The following is a 17519-nucleotide window of genomic DNA, read 5'->3' on the forward strand; positions in this document are numbered from 1 at the left end:
GTTCACCGTTGCAGTCTGTACACTCCACACCAAGGTAGTGGTAGGACATCCCACCTCTTCAAATCCCCTTTCACCCCCTGTACCAAACTGGCCAACTGCCACTTAAGCATCGTGGCCCTGTCGTGGACCACCTGAATACCCAGATACCAAAACCTTATTTTGCCCAGCTTAAATGGCAAGGCACACCTCCCCTGGGCATTCACTGGGAATACCTCACTTTTTGCCACATTCCGTTTGTACCCGGAAAAGGTGCCAAACTTCCTGAGTAGGTCCATTATTTTCCCCATACACTCTAGCAGGTTCAAAACATATAGCAACAAATCATCAGCGTATAATGACTCCTTACCTCTCCTTACAATGCCCTACCCCCTACCCTATCCCCATAATCCTTCCTAACCTTTTTGGTCACTAAGGGCAATTTATCATGGCCAATCCACCTAACCTGCAGATCTTTGGACTGTGGGAGGAAACCGGAGCACCCGGAGGAAACCCTCGCAGTCACGGGGAGAACGTGCAGACTCCGCACAGACAGTGACCCAGTGGGGAATTGAACCTGGGACCCTGGCGCTGTGAAGCCATAGTGCTAGCCACTTGTGCTGCCCAATGCCCTATCATTCCCTTAACGCCTGAAGCACAATAGCCAAAGGCTCAATAGCCAATGCAAACAACAGTGGGACGAGAGGGCAACCCTGTCTTGTGCCCCTGTGCAACCTAAAATTTCCTGAATTCACTATTCATCCTCTCACCTGCACAATCTCCCATGTAGCCGCCTGCTGCCTCAACTGATGGTCTAGCAGCTGACTAGCCACCTCCCCATATTCATAAAGCACCCCCCTTGAGCGATGAAGCTGACCCACCGCCATCCCTGTTGTCACCAGGTCAAACTCCCCATGTAGTTTCTTCTGTTCTACCAACAGCTTCCTAATCGGGGCCACTGAGTATGGCCAGTCCACTTCTACAATGGCAGCCACCAACCTCTATCTCTTCACCCTCTCAACTTTGACCCTATGGGCCTTGGAAGATATTAATTCCCCCTCAAACCACCGCCTTCAATGCCTCCCAAAACATGGAGGACGCAACCTCCCTGTTCTGGTTAAGCTCCACATAGTACTTTATCACCGAGGCCACCTTAGAACATAGAACAGTACAGCACAGAACAGGCCCTTCGGCCCTCGATGTTGTGCCGAGCAATGATCACCCTACTTAAACCCACGTAACCCGTATACCCGTAACCCAACAATCCCCCCATTAACCTTACACTACGGGAAATTTAGCATGGCCAATCCACCTAACCCGCACATCTTTGGACTGTGGGAGGAAACCGGAGTACCCGGAGGAAACCCACGCACACACAGGGAGGACGTGCAGACTCCACACAGACAGTGACCCAGCCGGGAATCGAACCTGGGACCCTGGAGCTGTGAAGCATTGATGCTAACCACCATGCTACCGTGAGGCCCTTCTGACACAACTTCTTATCCACCAGGAGGATTGAATCAAACCTTCATGCGGGTTTCTTGAGCCCATCCCAATTCGAACCTCGCGCCCACACAATGTGGTGCATGGTCCGAAATCACTATCCGTCCGGGATGGGCGCTGACATCTTCACAAAGTCCACGTTGTTCCAATTGGGTCCGTACACATTTACTAAAACAACCGGCGCCCCTGCTCACTGTCACAAACCCCCCTCCTGGGACAGGACCTTCCTGGCCACCACAAATTAACACCCTTTAACTGAACAGGATTGCAGTCCCCCTTGACTCGACTAGGGTAGCACAGTGGTTAGCACAGTTGCTTTACAGCTCCAGTGTCCCAGGTTTGATTCCCAGCTTGGGGTCACTGTCTGTGCGGCTTCTGCACGTTCTCCCTGTGTCTGTGTGGGTTTCCTCCGGGTGCTTTGGTTGCCTCCCACAGAAGATGTGCAGGTTGGGTGGATTGACTATACTAAATTGCCCTTGGTGTCCAAAAAGATGGGGTGGGGTTCCTGGGTTATGGGGGTAGGGAGGTGGTGCGGGCTTGGGTAGGGTGCTCTTTCCAAGGGCTGGTGCAGATTTGATGAGTCTAAGGGCCTCCTGCACTGTAAATTCTATGAGTTGGGGTCTAAACCACAGTGGAACATCTGCCCCACCCATCCGGTTCTTAGCCATGTTTGTGTCTACTGAAGGAAGACCACATCTGCCCTCAAACTTTTTAAGTTCCTGTGTTAGACCAATGCATTTTAAAATCTTGTGGTATAATGGGGAGTCCAATTCACAACTCTGACTGCTTTAACAGCTGGGATGGGCAGGTTATCCAAAAAATCTGAAATGATCAATTTGTCCCTGAGAGGCTCAGATTTATACAAGTCACAGTAGTACAATATAAAAGCTGCCTTGACCTATAGAGGGGCGGAAATGAAGTTGTTGTCCAGGTTGAGTATCTAGGGGATCTCACTGGAGGCTGCTTGATGAGTTGGTGAGCTAGAGGACAACAGGCCCATTCTCCCCATGTTCATAAAAGTGTCCCTGTAGCAGCTGGACGCCTATTGGTGGTCAGTAGCTCAAACTGAGTTTGCAACTTTTGTCTGATTGTGGATAGTTTTGAAGAGGGATCAAGTGAATACTGGTGATTTACCTTAAGATGGAGTCCACCAGCCTCTGCCGTTTAACTTCTCCATCTTCAGCAGCACATGTGCGTTATAAGAAATAGCCCCCCTCCCTCCCCACCGAAGGATGGCCTTAAGAGCCTCCCACAACGTGGAAGGGGAGATTGAATTGAATAGATCCAATTCTATGTCGTCAATAGAGGTGGATAGGCGCTCACAATTTTTCTATCAGAGAGCAAAGTAGTATCCAACCTCCAGGGAGCTGCAAACTATTGTATATTGATCATTGGAGTCAGCCACAATCTGGAATGGGGAGAATTGGTCTCTTTTATTAATTAAAATAACTGTGCCCCTGGCCTTGTTATTGAAACTAGAATGAAAAACTTGCCCAATCCAACCTTTATGTAGCCTGGTTTGATCCTTAATACTTAAATGGGTTTTCTACAAAAAGACAATATCAGAGTCTAACCTGTTATGTCTGATTGCTCGCGACCATTCCAACACCTGACATTCCAATACCTAACATTCCAGGTAATCAATCGAATTGGATGTCTCCCAACACACCTCAAACTGGAGTCGGCCATTTCCAAGGAGAGATATTAAACAAGGGTCAGTGATAAGACAAAGCAGGAAGATCACCTAAGATGGTCTTTGAGCCAAGTCAGTGACTCTACAAAGAGACCAGAAGACACCCTCAGCAAATTAAAACTAGCCCCCATCTTACCTCCACCGAACCCAAAGGCACCATTGCAGATCAGCATAACCACACCCAAAAGCAAATGAAACCTAGAAATAACAAAACCCAATTAAACACAAACTGTTAAGCTAATTTTAAAACTCTTGTAATGAGCCGAAGAAAGACCCTTTAATACAGGGGTGGGCAAACTACGGCCCGCGGGCCGCATGCGGCCCGCCAAAGGTATTTCTGCGGCCCACCAAGTCATTAAAAAAAAAAAAAAAAAATTTTTTTTTTAAAAAAAAATTTTTTTTTTTTTTTTTTTAAATTTTTTTAAAAAAGTTAATGGGTGGGGGGGCTGTTGGGTTACTTACTGGTATAGGGTGGATACGTTGACTTGAGTAGGGTGATCATTGCTTGGCACAACGTCGAGGGCCGAAGGGCCTGTTCTGTGCTGTACTGTTCTATGTTCTATATGAGGCGCCCAGAATCATAACCGGGTGACGTAATTATTTTACTTAATATACTATGCGGCCCTTTGTGAATTGTGAATTTCTGAATGTGGCCCTTGCATGGAAAAGTTTGCCCACCCCTGCTTTAATACCACTCCCGTTAATTAACATGCTTTGTCAGCAGGGAGACTCCCAACTAAGAGTAAAAACTTAAGGCCATGTTGGCAACTAAAAGTCGCACCAAATAATAAAAAAAGGGAAAACGAGATTAATGTAAGGAACGAACAGCAGAAATCCCTCATATATAACTAAGGACATCAAGAATATATCCAAACAACAGAAATGAAAAAAAAAACTAAAATTAAAAGTGCCAGTTCAAAGAGCCTTGGGACAGTTTAAACCGAGCGCAGACTGTCCGGCTGGACAAAGGAGTCAGGATTCCTCAGCGAGTCAAAAAAGTATTTTTTGCAGAAAGTTACACGAAGGCGAGCTGGATAAATCATCCCAATTTGACTCCACTCTTATACAGGGTGGATTTCACTTTATTAAGTGACCCTTGTCTTGGCAAAGTCAGCACTCCTATCCTGGTACAATCTGAGAGAGTGGCCTTCCCATAAAAAATTCCGGTGCTCTCTTGCCCATTGAAGTACCAAAACCTCTTTAAAACTGGAAGCTCGCGACCACTTCACGAGGAGGATCTCCAGAGCGAGGCTTGGGTCGAAACAAACAGTGGACCCGGTGTAATTTGGGGGGAGATGGAGGTACACCCTCACCCACCATCTTGTGGAACAGGTCTGAGAGATACTGGAATAGGTGTGTGGATTTCAATCCCCTCTAGTAACTCCACAATACGAATATTCTGTCTTCTGGATCTGTTCTCTATGTTATTCAGCTTAACTGTTAATGTTCTGATATCTTTGATCACAGAAGCAAGGTTGGACTCCAAGGAGGTGATCCTATCACTATTATCAGATAAAGCAAACCCCATACCCTTTATTGTAGCTCCATGAGTTTTTGACGGTCTTGCTGCTGTACTCGAGAACTAAACGAATGGGGGCCAAGGCCTTGTCAATTGATCTTTTAAAGATCCACAGACAAGCTTTGTCGATACTTCTTTCGTTTGACTGCCAATATTTCTGTGAGTGCTTGGCTGCAGCATGGTTGGAGAAGAAGCTGCCTCTGCCATCTTACCTCTAGTTGATTCACAGAATCACAGAAAAATACAGTGCAGAAGAGGCCCTGCAGCCCATCGAGTCTGCACCACCGCATGAAAGGCATCTGATCTGCCAATCCTAATTCCATTTGCCAGCACTCGGCCCATAGCCTTGAATGTTAGGGGCTGGTTTAGCACACTGGGCTAAATCACTGGCTTTTAAAGCAGACCCAGGCAGGCCAGCAGCATGGTTCAATTCCCGTACTGGCCTCCCTGAACAGGCGGCGGAATAACATAGAACAGTACAGCACAGAACAGGCCCTTCGGCCCTCGATGTTGTGCCGAGCAATGATCACCCTACTCAAACCCACGTATCCATCCTATACCCGTAACCCAACAACCCCCCCAACACCTTACTTTTTAGGACACTACGGGCAATTTATCATGGCCAATCCACCTAACCCGCACATCTTTGGACTGTGGGAGGAAACCGGAGTACCCGGAGGAAACCCACGCAGACACGGGGAGGACGTGCAGACTCTGCACAGACAGTGACCCAGCCGGGAACCGAACCTGGGAACCTGGAGCTGTGAAGCATTTATGCTAACTACCGTGCTGCCCGGCTAGGGGCTTTTCACAGTAACTTCATTGAAGCCTACTCGTGAGAATAAGCATTTTTCATTTTCATGTTACGACGTGCCAAATGCTCATCCAGGTACTTTTTATAGGATGTGGGGTAACCCTCCTGTCCCACCCTCCAGGCAGTGCTTTCCAGACCATCACCACCCTCTGGGTAAAAATGTTTTTCCTCAATTCCCCCTGAACCTCCCTTCCTGCACCTTGAATTTGTGTCCCTGGGAACCGACCCATAACTAAGGGGAACAGCTGTTCCCTATCCACCCTGTCCATGCCCCTCATAATCTGGTCTCCCTCCGTCTTCTCTGAATCAAGGGAGGCTTCAGAATCCCATTGAGATTCAGGCCAAATCTTTTCTGGCTTTACCTGCCTTGATGAGGGAAAACTCTACCCAGCCAATTTCCAAGGTTTCTCCAAGAAATTAAAGACCCATGGCGCAGGGAGAAAGGGAAAAGTCCTGATTTTTCAAATCTCAAATTTAATCTGATATTATCACTTGCATAAATCTTATTTAATAAATCCCTTATTTATTACTGTAACCTGCCAATTTTCACAAGGAGTAGCAATTTGTAGTACTTCTCTATCTTTACTGTATGATTTTGAAAATGGTTTTCATGCTGATTTGAAGGGGGGAACTACCAAACCTCATTTCTGCCTTGATCTCAAATGTATCTTGGGTTTTGTATTTGTGATGGATAACTGTCATGTTTTGTTCGCCCCTCATGCTCGGAACTCAAAATGCCATGGGAGAATTTTGGAAAAGCGCCAGTATTGGGGCAGCAGGGTAGCATGGTGGTTAGCATAAATGCTTCACAGCTCCAGGGTCCCAGGTTCGATTCCTGGCTGGGGCACTGTCTGTGTGGAGTCTGCACGTCCTCCCCCTGTGTGCGTGGGTTTCCTCCGGGTGCTCCGGTTTCCTCCCACAGTCCAAAGATGTGTGGGTTAGGTGGATTGGCCATGCTAAATTGCCCGTAGTGTCCTAATAAAAAAAAAAAGTAAGGTTAAGGGGGGGGTTGTTGGGTTACGGGTATAGGGTGGATACGTGGGTTTGAGTAGGGTGATCATGGCTCGGCACAACATTGAGGGCCGAAGGGCTTGTTCTGTGCTGTACTGTTCTATGTTCTATGTTCTATTAGCACAAGTTTACAGAGCTGGGAATTTTAATTCTGAGAAACAAAGACTTCAATTATATAAGATTCTATCCATGTGGATGCTACTTTTATTGAGATAGGCAGATTTTTCTAACCTTCTGCTTTCCCCAGGGGATTCCACTTTCCCCAGGGGATTCCACAACCGTAGCCATGGGGGTTGAGTTGAATGATGTGTACAGGTTGCATCATGCAGGGTAGCACAGGTTTGGCAAACAAATTTGTCTTGTCTGCCATTTTTGTATGTTCGGACTATCTTTCAGTCTTTTTCCAACAATGGATATTAACCCCAAGCATCTTGATCCGATTCTATTCTCGTAACTTGATTTGCTGCTGACTGCAGTATTTCAGTAAATGGGTAACAATGTGGTGTTTTGTTTTTGCAGCTATGGTGAATCAAAATAAGATTTAACTTTATTTTTGCAGGCAAATTCCTCAGGGAACTGCTTCCATGAGAGCTGGAAACTGGGATAGAAAGAAGGTAAGGCGGGGTGGTACGGATAGTATAAATATATACCAGGATGTGGAGGGCAAAATTGCAAAGTATACAGCGTCAATATTTTTCACAGTTCCTCGGTAAACATGACAATAAACTAATCCAATCCATAATAAAATATTCCAGGGTGCTTCTCGTGAGCATTATAAAGCATTTGACACCAGCATTGGGGCAGATGGCCAAAAGCTTGGTCAAAGCAGTAAGTTTTAAGCCGTGTCTTCAAGGAGGGAAAAGAGGTAGAAAGCAAGAGAAGTTTAGGAAGGGCATTCCAGTCCTGACCACTTAGGCAGCTAAAAACATAGCTACCAAGGAATTAAAATCCAGAATGCTCAAGGTGCCAGAATTGGCAAGGAAGTAGCAACAAGAATGCAATCATTTGGAATGAACATGAGAAAGCACAAACAGCAGGAGATGTATTAATCCTATTACCCCTATTCTGAAATTCGGTCAAAAATTTAGAATGAGTGAACTACAAGATTGTGTTTTTTTTTTATATTTTAATTTTCTTCCTTTTCCACATTTTCACCCAATTTTGTACCCACCAACAATAAACAAAAAGCAGTAACTAATATAATGTCAATCCCCATATCAACAACAATCCCATCCTCCCATCAACCCCCAAACAACTGCCCGCATGTTAACATAAACAAATAACAAAAATGAATCAGGAATCACCCATAGTCACCATTAACACATACAGTCTCCCCACCCCCCACTAATGTTTGATGTTATCCAATTCTTGAAAGTGCATAATCAATAATTGTAGAACCCCTTCATCCTTCCCCTCAGTTCAAACTTAACCTTCACACACATCTTCTACCCCCTCAAAGAGCCGGCTCGTCCTCACCCTTGAGGTGTGCTCTATATTTGGGCAGCACGGTAGCATGGTGGTTAGCATAAATGCTTCACAGCTCCAGGGTCCCAGGTTCGATTCCCGGCTGGGTCACTGTCTGTGTGGAGTCTGCACGTCCTCCCCGTATGTGCGTGGGTTTCCTCCGGGTGCTCCGGTTTCCTCCCACAGTCCAAAGATGTGCGGGTTAGGTGGATTGGCCATGCTAAATTGCCCGTAGTGTCCTAAAAAGTAAGGTTGGGGAGGGGGGGGGGGGGTTGTTGGGTTACGGGTATAGGGTGGATACGTGGGTTTGAGTAGGGTGATCATTGCTCGGCACAACATCGAGGGCCGAAGGGCCTGTTCTGTGCTGTACTGTTCTATGTTCTATATATCACCTTCAGCTGTATCAGCCCCAACCTCGTGCATGAGGTGGAGGCGTTCACTCTCCGGTGCAGCTCACACCAGAACCCATCCTCCATACCCTCTCCCAATTCTTCCTCCCACTTTGATTTAATCCCTTTCAGTGGTGTCTTCTCTTCCAAATAGCCCCGTAAACCGCCGACACTACCCCCTTCTCCAGTCCCCCTGTCATCAGCACCTACTCCAGTAATGTGGAGGCTAACTCCTTGGGGATGCTCTGTATCTCCTACCTGGCAAAATCTCGAACCTGCATGTATCTGAACATTTACCCCTGCTCCAGCCCATACTTTAACCAGTGTTTATCTTCATTTTTTAATATAGTTCATGGGCATGGAGCTGTTTGGGAAAACCCTTGGAATTGTGGGACTTGGTAGAATTGGCAAGGAAGTAGCAACAAGAATGCAATCATTTGGAATGAAGGTAATGCCACTGTGGTAAGGCACCAGTTTAATTAAATTTCAAATCCTCATTCATAACTTATTGCAGCGTGCAAATGTACATTTGAAATGGAAAGCATAATAAAACTATATATTTTAAGAGGTGATTTACTTTCCTGTGCCACAACTACTTCAAGGCGAGGAGTTTTGTGATAAAAGTTTGAATGTTCAAGTTGTTATGCACTGATAGGAAGCTCAATGCATTACTACTTTATATGAAATATGAAGAAGTTAAACATGCTAAAATGTATTTGAAATGAGCAACTGATATCACAAGATAGAATATCAATTGCCAAATATAAAATTGAATGCATTGAGTTTTAATTCTTGCTCTACAGGTCAAAGCATTTATTTTCAGTCTTGCTGCAGTAAGTGTGCGGCCAATATCAATTAGGGAGCTTTGTTAAATCAAACGCTGAAATTCATGATGGCGGTGGGGGGGATTGTTTGCCACCCCAGTTGCAAAGGTCTATTGCCAGGCAACTTCAAAACCTAACCCTGCAATGATAATGTGCTGCCAAAAGGCTAAACAAGCCTCCGAGAGAATGGAAGTCCTGCCCTTGTGAGTTGCCAGAACTCGGTAGTTAATGCTGCTTGAACTGCAAGGAGGCCCTGCGATGAATGGTTGCAGGTTCGGGTTTTGAGCGGGGGGCCTGGGGAGGGGTTGGTTTGGAATTCCTCTGATGTACTCATTTTCAACTGCCCCCACCCCCTCCCCCCATTGATATGCCCCTTTTCCACAACATTTCTTTTAAAGCAGCTGTCTCACTGCCACACGCCTGCCCATGCCAGCTGTATTATGGCGTAGGCAACATAATATTCAGATCAGTTGATTTGTTAACCAGTTCAATTGCTTGTTAATGTTTTCAAAATTGCAGGCGGGCTGCCAATTTATGGGGGCTGACTCACCCAGCCTTTCCAAAGCCTCACCTTGTCCTTCACCCTCAGCACCATGTTGGCTGTCAAGCTCTTCAAATGTGAGAAAAATCGCTCGCCTCACCACCTCCCCTCTCTGCCATCTCAAAGTAGCAATCTCTAGAGTTGTATGTGACCCTCCACTTCATCGGGTTGATCACCCCAAACGACACATTGCTGTTATACGATGCCGCCTTTCCCGACCAGCCTTCTTGCTAGCTCTGCCGTGAGATCCTGGTATATACGAATATCATTGCCTTCCTAACACTCCTCTCGATTCAGTTTTGTCCATCCCAACACTTTTTTCCTTCGCCTGGAAGCTATGAAAGCAGACTATCAGAGGTTGGTGGTTCATTCCATTTCGGCCAGAGCGGTGTGAGCCCTGCCCAGCTCATAGAGGGAGGGCTGCAGCCTCTTGGACAAACCCACCATCCACAAGTTCTGCCTTTGTGACCTGTTCTCCAGGTCCTCCACTTTGGCTCTCAATCCATTGTTAGTCTCCTGCACCTTGCGCAGCTCCTCACCTATTGAGGTGAACTGCTCACTATGCCGCAACAGTGTCTCCTCCAGCCCCTTCAAAATCGCCTTGCTCCCACACTGCCATGGACGTCTTCCTCAAGGCCATCTTTATCGGGGCAAGTGTGTCGTCCACCAACTCTGTGAGCGAGGCCAATATCTCCTTTCGATGCCGATCGAAAAGCTGGGTGAACTGTTGCTCAAACTCAATCGGCATCACTTTGGCCAGCGTGTCCACTGTAATGGGTGCAACTCTACCTGGCGAATTGCTCCCTCCATCTCTCACCCCACTGAACTGCCCGGCGAACGCAAGCTCACTCACACCCTTTCTTCCAGTATTCTCCTTCTGGTATTTCAACTTCCTTCGGTTGCCGCAACTTTTCCACCAATCGGTCACATAAAATTCTCATTAAACTCTGCGTGCTAAAAGGTCAAAAAAATAACTTTCTAGCAGGAACCACCCAACATGCAACCTCCACTTGCTTGTCGCAATCGGAAGTCTTTGTTGGGTCATGTTTAAGAGCTTTAGTCACTGCCTCTCTTCTGTTTTCCCTGGCCAAGTATACAAGAGCCCGGTAATGGTGGCATCCCTTAAAACTTTGGAATCAACTTAGGCGGCCTTTCGGATTCGGGGGGGGAGGAGGAGGAGACGAGAGAATGTCGGTAGTGTCGCCAATCTGCAGAAATCACAGATTTGCATCTAACCCTGACAGTGCAATTTATAGGATTTGGAAGAGGATGGGGTCGGAAGGATTAGGGATCTCTTTGTGGAGGGTAAGTTTCCTGGACCGGAGGAGTTGATAGAAAAAAAAGCAACTCGAGGGGGAGCTTTGTTCGCAAAAAGCCCCCTTCGTTCCCTCAGTTGCCAAGTCACACATTGATGGATGGGTTGTTACCATGCCATGAGCTGGGGGAATGCTCCGTTAGAAGAGATGCAGGAGAAGTGGGAGGAAGAATTGGGCGTGGCGCTGTAGGGAAGGACCTGGAGTGAGGTACTCTATCGGGTGAACTCTGCTTCCTCTTGTGCCGGGCTGACCCTGATGTTTAAAGTTGTTCACAGGGCTCACATGACAAGAGCGCGCATGAGTGGATTCTTCCCCAACATGGAGATTAGGTACGAGAGATGTTTAAGGGGAGGCCAACAAATCATTTGTATATGTTCTGGTCCTGACCACCTGTTTGTTGTAACATAACTGAGTGTGTTTTGTATGTTTGTGGAATTTTCAGTACTGTTTGGAATAAAATATATTTTACGCTTTTTCTTCCCAAAAGACCAGTACTAGAAAATGTGGAAGTTTTAGGAATTTGATTTAATCACTCGCGCTGTCCTATTCTTCAAACTGCAGCTGGAATATTCTGACGTCTGATTTCTACTTTGCCATGATCAGTCTTTGTTTTCCCAGTGAAGTGTAAACAATGCTGCCATTGAAACAAGCATCCAGTCGTGCTTTTAATCGATGGGGTGATTTAAAAAGTAGGACTGAATGATATAAAAATAATTATTCTATTATTTTGAATGACTATTACAGTGAGCTAAGGGTTCTCCGAATCAGTGAAATATAACTCGGCAATCTATACAATTTTCCTAAATATGAAAAGCCTGGACTTGCAGAGGCCTACCGACTGAACTGGCTTGGGACAATTCACACCTCTTTAACCTGGAGTTACCTCTCTCTCTGCATCTTTGATGATTTGATTGCCTGCAGGTGCTCGCATTCCGGGGCATCTCTGACTGTGTCTATACTGCAACTCATCCGTTTCATTCTAGACCACAACGTCTTCACCTTCGACAACAAATTCTTCATCCAGACGCACGGAACAGCCATGGGGACCAAATTTGCACCTCAATATGCCAACATCTTCATGCACAAGTTTGAACAGGACTTCCTCACCACACAGGACTTTCAACCGATGCTATACACCAGATACATCGATGACATTTTTTTCCTTTGGACCCACGGCGAGACATCACTGAAACGACTACACGATGACATCAATAAGTTCCATCCCACCATCAAACTCACCATGGACTATTCTCCAAATTCAGTTCCATTCTTGGACACACTCGTCTCCATCAAGGACGGTCACCTCAGCACCTCGCTTTAACCGCAAGCCCACAGATAATCTCACGATGCTCCACTTCTCCAGCTTTCACCCGAAACACATTAAAGAAGCCATCCCCTATGGACAAGCCCTCCGTATACACAGGATCTGCTCAGACAAGGAGGAGCGCAACAGACACCTACAGATGCTGAAAGATGCCCTCGTACGAACGGGATATGGCGCTCGACTCATTGATCGACAGTTCCACCGCGCCACAGCAAAAAACCGCACCGACCTCCTCAGAAGACAAACACGGGACACCACTGACAGAGTACCCTTCGTCGTCCAGTACTTTCCTGGGGCGGAGAAACTACGACATCTTCTTCGCAGCCTCCAACACATCATCAGCGAGGATGGACATCTTGCCAAGGTCATCCCCACACCCCCACTACTGGCCTTCAAACAACCACGCAACCTCAAACAAACCATTGTTTGCAGCAAATTACCCAGCCTTCAGAACAGCAACCACAACACCACAAAACCCTGCCAGGGTAATCTCTGCAAGACATGCCAGATCATCGACATGGACACCACCATTACACGTGGAAACACCACCCACCAGGTACGCGGCGCATACTCGTGCGACTCGACCAATGTAGTCTACCTCATACGCTGCAGGAAAGGATGTCCCGAAGCGTGGTACATTGGCGAGACCATGCAGACACTGCGACAACGAATAAACGGGCATCGTGCGACTATCAACAGGCAGGACTGTTTCCCTTCCAGTTGGGGAACACTTCAGCAGTCAAGGACATTCAGCCTCTGATCTCCGGGTCAGCATTCTACAAGGAGGCCTTCAGGAGACGCGACAACGCAAAATTGCTGAGCAAAAACTTATAGCTAAGTTCCGCACGCATGAATGCGGACTCAACCGGGATCTGGGATTCATGTCGCATTACATTCGGCCCCCACCAACAAGCCTGGACTTGCAGAGGCCTACCGACTGAACTGGCTTGGGACAATTCACACCTCTTTAACCTGGAGTTACCTCTCTCTCTGCATCTTTGATGATTTGATTGCCTGCAGGTGCTCGCATTCCGGGGCATCTCTGACTGTGTCTATATAAACATTTCTGGAACAAGCCTTTCCATTCACCTGAAGAAGGAGCCGTGCTCCGAAAGCTCGTGTTTGAAACAAACCTGTTGGACTTTAACCTGGTGTTGTAAGACTTCTTACTGTGCTCACCCCAGTCCAACGCCGGCATCTCCACATCCTAAATATGAAGAGTAGGAAGGCAGTGCAAGGTCTCCTGCAGTCATCTCCCTCCAAAACAGTACCCTTTTGGATACTATTGGGCGAGATGACTCACCAGGGAAAGGGGGCAGCAGCCAGATTCATGGCACTGTGGCTGGCTCTGCTGCACAGGAGGGCAGGTAGAAGAGTGGCAGAGATATAGTGATAGGGAATTCGATTGTAAGGGGAGTAGTTGGGCATTTCTGGGGATGCAAACAATACTTTTTTTTTCTAGGATGGTGTGTTGCCTCCCTGGTGCAAGGGTCAAATGTGTCTTGGAGCGGCTACAGGACATTCTGGAGGTGGAGGGTGGACAGCCAACTGTCATGGTGCAAATAGGGACCAACGATATTGGTTGAAAAAAAAACAGGATGAGGTCCTACAAGCTGAATTTAGGGAGTTGGGAGTGAAATTAAAAGGTAGGACCTCAAAGGTAGTAATCTCAGGATTGCTACCAGTGCCATGTACTAAGTCAGTTGGAATGCCGGGATAGCTAAGTTGAATACATGGCTTGAGAGATGGTGAATGAAGGAGGGATTCAAATTCCTGGGACATTGGAACCTGTTCTGGAAGAGGTGGGACCAGTACAAACCGGACGGTCTGGGCAGGACCGGAACCAATGCCCTCGGGGGAGTGTTTCCAAGTGCTGTTGGGGAGGGTTTAAACTAATATGGTGGGGGATGGAAACCAATGCAGGAAGTCAGAGGGAAGTAAGGTGGGGACAGGAACAAAAGGCAGTTTTTAAAAAGTGGTAGGCAGAGAAACGAAAGACAAAAATCAAAAAGGGCCACATCAAATCATCATTCTAAAATGGCAATAAATGTAAAAAAAAAGAACTCGGAAGGCTCTGTTTCTCAATGCGAGGAGCATTTGTAATCGAGTTGATTAATTAACTGCGCTGACAATCATTAACAGATATGATGTAATTGGGATCAGGCGACCTCACCCCAGGATGACCAAGGATGGGAACTCAACATCCAGGTGTATTCAATATTCAGGAAAGATAGAAGGAAATGGAGGTGGGATAGCTTTGCTGGTTAAAGAGGACATTAACATAATAGTAAGGAAGGACATTAGCCTGGATGATGTGGAATCTGTATGGGTGCAGCTGCGGAACACGAGGACAAAAAACATTAGTGGGAGTTGTGTACTGACCATCAAACAGTAGTTGTGAGGTTGTGGAAATTAGAGATGCGTGCAGTAAGGGTACAGCAGTTTTTATGGGTGACCTCAATCTGCATATTGATTAGACTAATCAAACTGGTAGTAATGCCATGGAGGAGGATATCCTAGAATGTACAAGGAATGGTTTTCTCAACCAATATGTCAAGGAACCAACTAGAGAGCAGACCATCCTAGATTGGGTATTGTGCAATGAGAGGATTGATTAGCAGTGTTGTGGCGCAAGGTCCTTTAGGAAAGAATGACCATAATATGGTAGAATTCTTCACTGGAGAGTGATATAGTTCAGTCTGAGAACAAGGTCCTGGACTTTGATATGAGACGTGCATTGGCTAAGATAAGCTGGCAAAGGATCTTAAGGGGTTGACAGTGGATAGGCAATGGCAGACATTTAAAGATACGTGGATGAACTTCAACAATTGTACATCCCTGTCTGGTGCAAGAGTAAGATGGGGAAGGTGGCTCAACCATGGCAAACAAGGGAAATCAGGGATAGTGTTAAAGCCATAATTGACCAGAAAAAGCAGCAAGCCTGAGGACTGGGAGAAATTCAGCAGAGGAGGACAAAGGGTTTAATTTGCAAGTGGAAAATAGAATTCAAGAGTAAGCTTGCAGAAAAACATAAAAACTGACTGCAAAAGCTTCTACAGATATGTAAAGAGAAAAAGACTGGTGAAGACAAATGTAGGTCCCTTAACGATAGAATCAGGTGATACCATAATGGGCAACCAAGAGATGGCAGACCAGTTAAACAAATACTTTGGATCTGTCTTCACTAAGGAGGACACAAATACCTTTCCGGAAATACTCAGGGACTGAGGGTCTCGCATGAAGGAGGAGCCTGAAGGAAATCCTTACTAGTTGAGAAATTGTATTGGGGAAATTGATGGGATTAAAAGTTCCCAGGGCCTGATGCTTTGCATCCCAGAGTACTTAAGGAAGTGGCATGAGAAATAGTGGATGCATTAGTTATCATTTTCCAGCATTCTACAGACTGGAAGAGTTCCAATGGATTGGAGGGTAGCTAATATAACCCCACTGATAAAAAAGGAGGGAGAGAGTAAACGGGAAATATAGACCGGTTAACCTGACATCAGTGGTGGGGAAAATGCTGGAGTCAATTATTAAGGGTGAAGTAGCTGAACATTTGGAAAGTGTGGACAGGATCAGTCCAAGTCAGCATGGATTCACTAAAGGGAAATCATGCTTGACAAATCTTCTGGAATTTTTGGAGGATGTGGCCATTCGAGTGGATAAGGGTGAACCAGTGGATGTTGTGTGTATGGACTTTCAAAAAGCTTTTGACAAGGTCCCACATGAGAGATTAGTGAGCAAAATTAAAGCTCATGGTACTGGGGGCAATGTTGGCAGACAGGAAACAGAGAGTGGGAATAAATGGGTCCTTTTCAGAGTGGCAGGCAGTGACTTGTGGGGTAGTGCAGGGTTCAGTGCTGGGCCCCAATTGTTCACAATATACATTCATGATGTGGACGAAGGAATTGCATGCAATATCTCCAAATCTGCAGACGACACTAAGCTGGGTTGCAGTGTGTGCTGTGAGGAGGATGCAAAGAGGCTACACAGGGACATGGGCAGGCTGGCTGAGTGGGCAAATTCTTGGCAAATGCAATATAATATGGGTAAATGTGAGGTTATCCACTTTGGTGGTAAAAGCAGGAAGGCAGATTATCTGAATGGTAGCAGTTTAGGAAAAGGGGAAGTGCAACGAGACCTGGGTGTTGCTGAAGGTTGGCATGCAGGGGCAGCAGGCGGTGAGGGAAGCTAATGACATGCTGACCTTCATAGCGAGAGGGTTTGAGTATAGGAGTAGGGATGTCTTGCTGCAGTTATACTGGGCCTTGGTGAGGCCACACCTTGAGTATTGTGTGCAGTTTTGGTCTCTTAATTTGAGGGAAGGACATTCTTGCTAGTGAGGGTGTCCAGCGAAAGTTCACCAGACCAATTCCCGGGATGACAGGACTGACTTATGAAGAAAGACTGAATCAACTGGGCTTGTATTCACTGGAGTTTAGAATGAGAGGGAATTTCATAGAAACATATAAAATCCTGATGGAACTGGACAGGCTAGATGTGGGAAGACTGTTCCTGATGTTGGGACATCCAGAACTAAGGGCCACAGTTTAGGAATAAGGGGTAAGCCATTCAGGACTGAGATGAGGAAGAACCTCTTCTCCCAGAGAGTTGTGAACTTGTGAAATTCTCTACCACAGAAAGCTGTTGGGGCCAGTTCAGTGGATATATTCAAGAGGGAGCTGGATGTTGCCCTTGCGGCCAAAAGGATCAAGGGGTATGACGTAAAGCGGGAATGGAATACTGAATTTGCATGATCTCTTCCTGCACCTATTCCTATGTTTCTATACCTACATCCCTCTTACATATAATATAGGCTGTTGATGCAGGATGATTCCTAGTTATTGAGCTTCAAAGCAAAAAAACTGAAATTCTGTTTCCACCACCAAGTACCGACTAGTCAAAAACTCATGAAAGAAAAATGTATTTACATCAGCAGAGTTCCCAGGTTCAGGGCAATCCAAGAGAGCACTTGTATTCCCACCAAGTAGGTGAATAGGCAAGATTGATGGTGAAAGAAAGCTGCATCTAGATGGATCAATTGTGTCTGCTATGGCTCTCTCTCTCTCTCTCTCTCTCTGCACTCTCTCTCTCTCTCTCTCTCTCATCTCTCTGCCTCTCTCTCTCTGCACTCTCTCTCTCTCT

General features: G+C 46.3%; 1 protein-coding gene across 1 annotated transcript in view; it reads left to right on the plus strand.

The window, feature by feature from the left end:
* The window catches only part of phgdh (phosphoglycerate dehydrogenase), a 67740-nt gene that overhangs the window by 25612 nt on the left and 24609 nt on the right, over positions 1–17519 (plus strand). Inside the window, exons 4-5 of the mRNA XM_038789459.1 lie at positions 7076–7130; positions 8719–8817. Of these exons, the coding sequence (XP_038645387.1) occupies positions 7076–7130; positions 8719–8817 (154 nt within the window). The remainder of the gene's footprint in view (positions 1–7075; positions 7131–8718; positions 8818–17519) is intronic.

This window comes from Scyliorhinus canicula, chromosome 2 (genome assembly GCF_902713615.1).
Source record: "Scyliorhinus canicula chromosome 2, sScyCan1.1, whole genome shotgun sequence".
In the NCBI taxonomy this organism is placed as follows: Eukaryota; Metazoa; Chordata; class Chondrichthyes; order Carcharhiniformes; family Scyliorhinidae; genus Scyliorhinus; species Scyliorhinus canicula.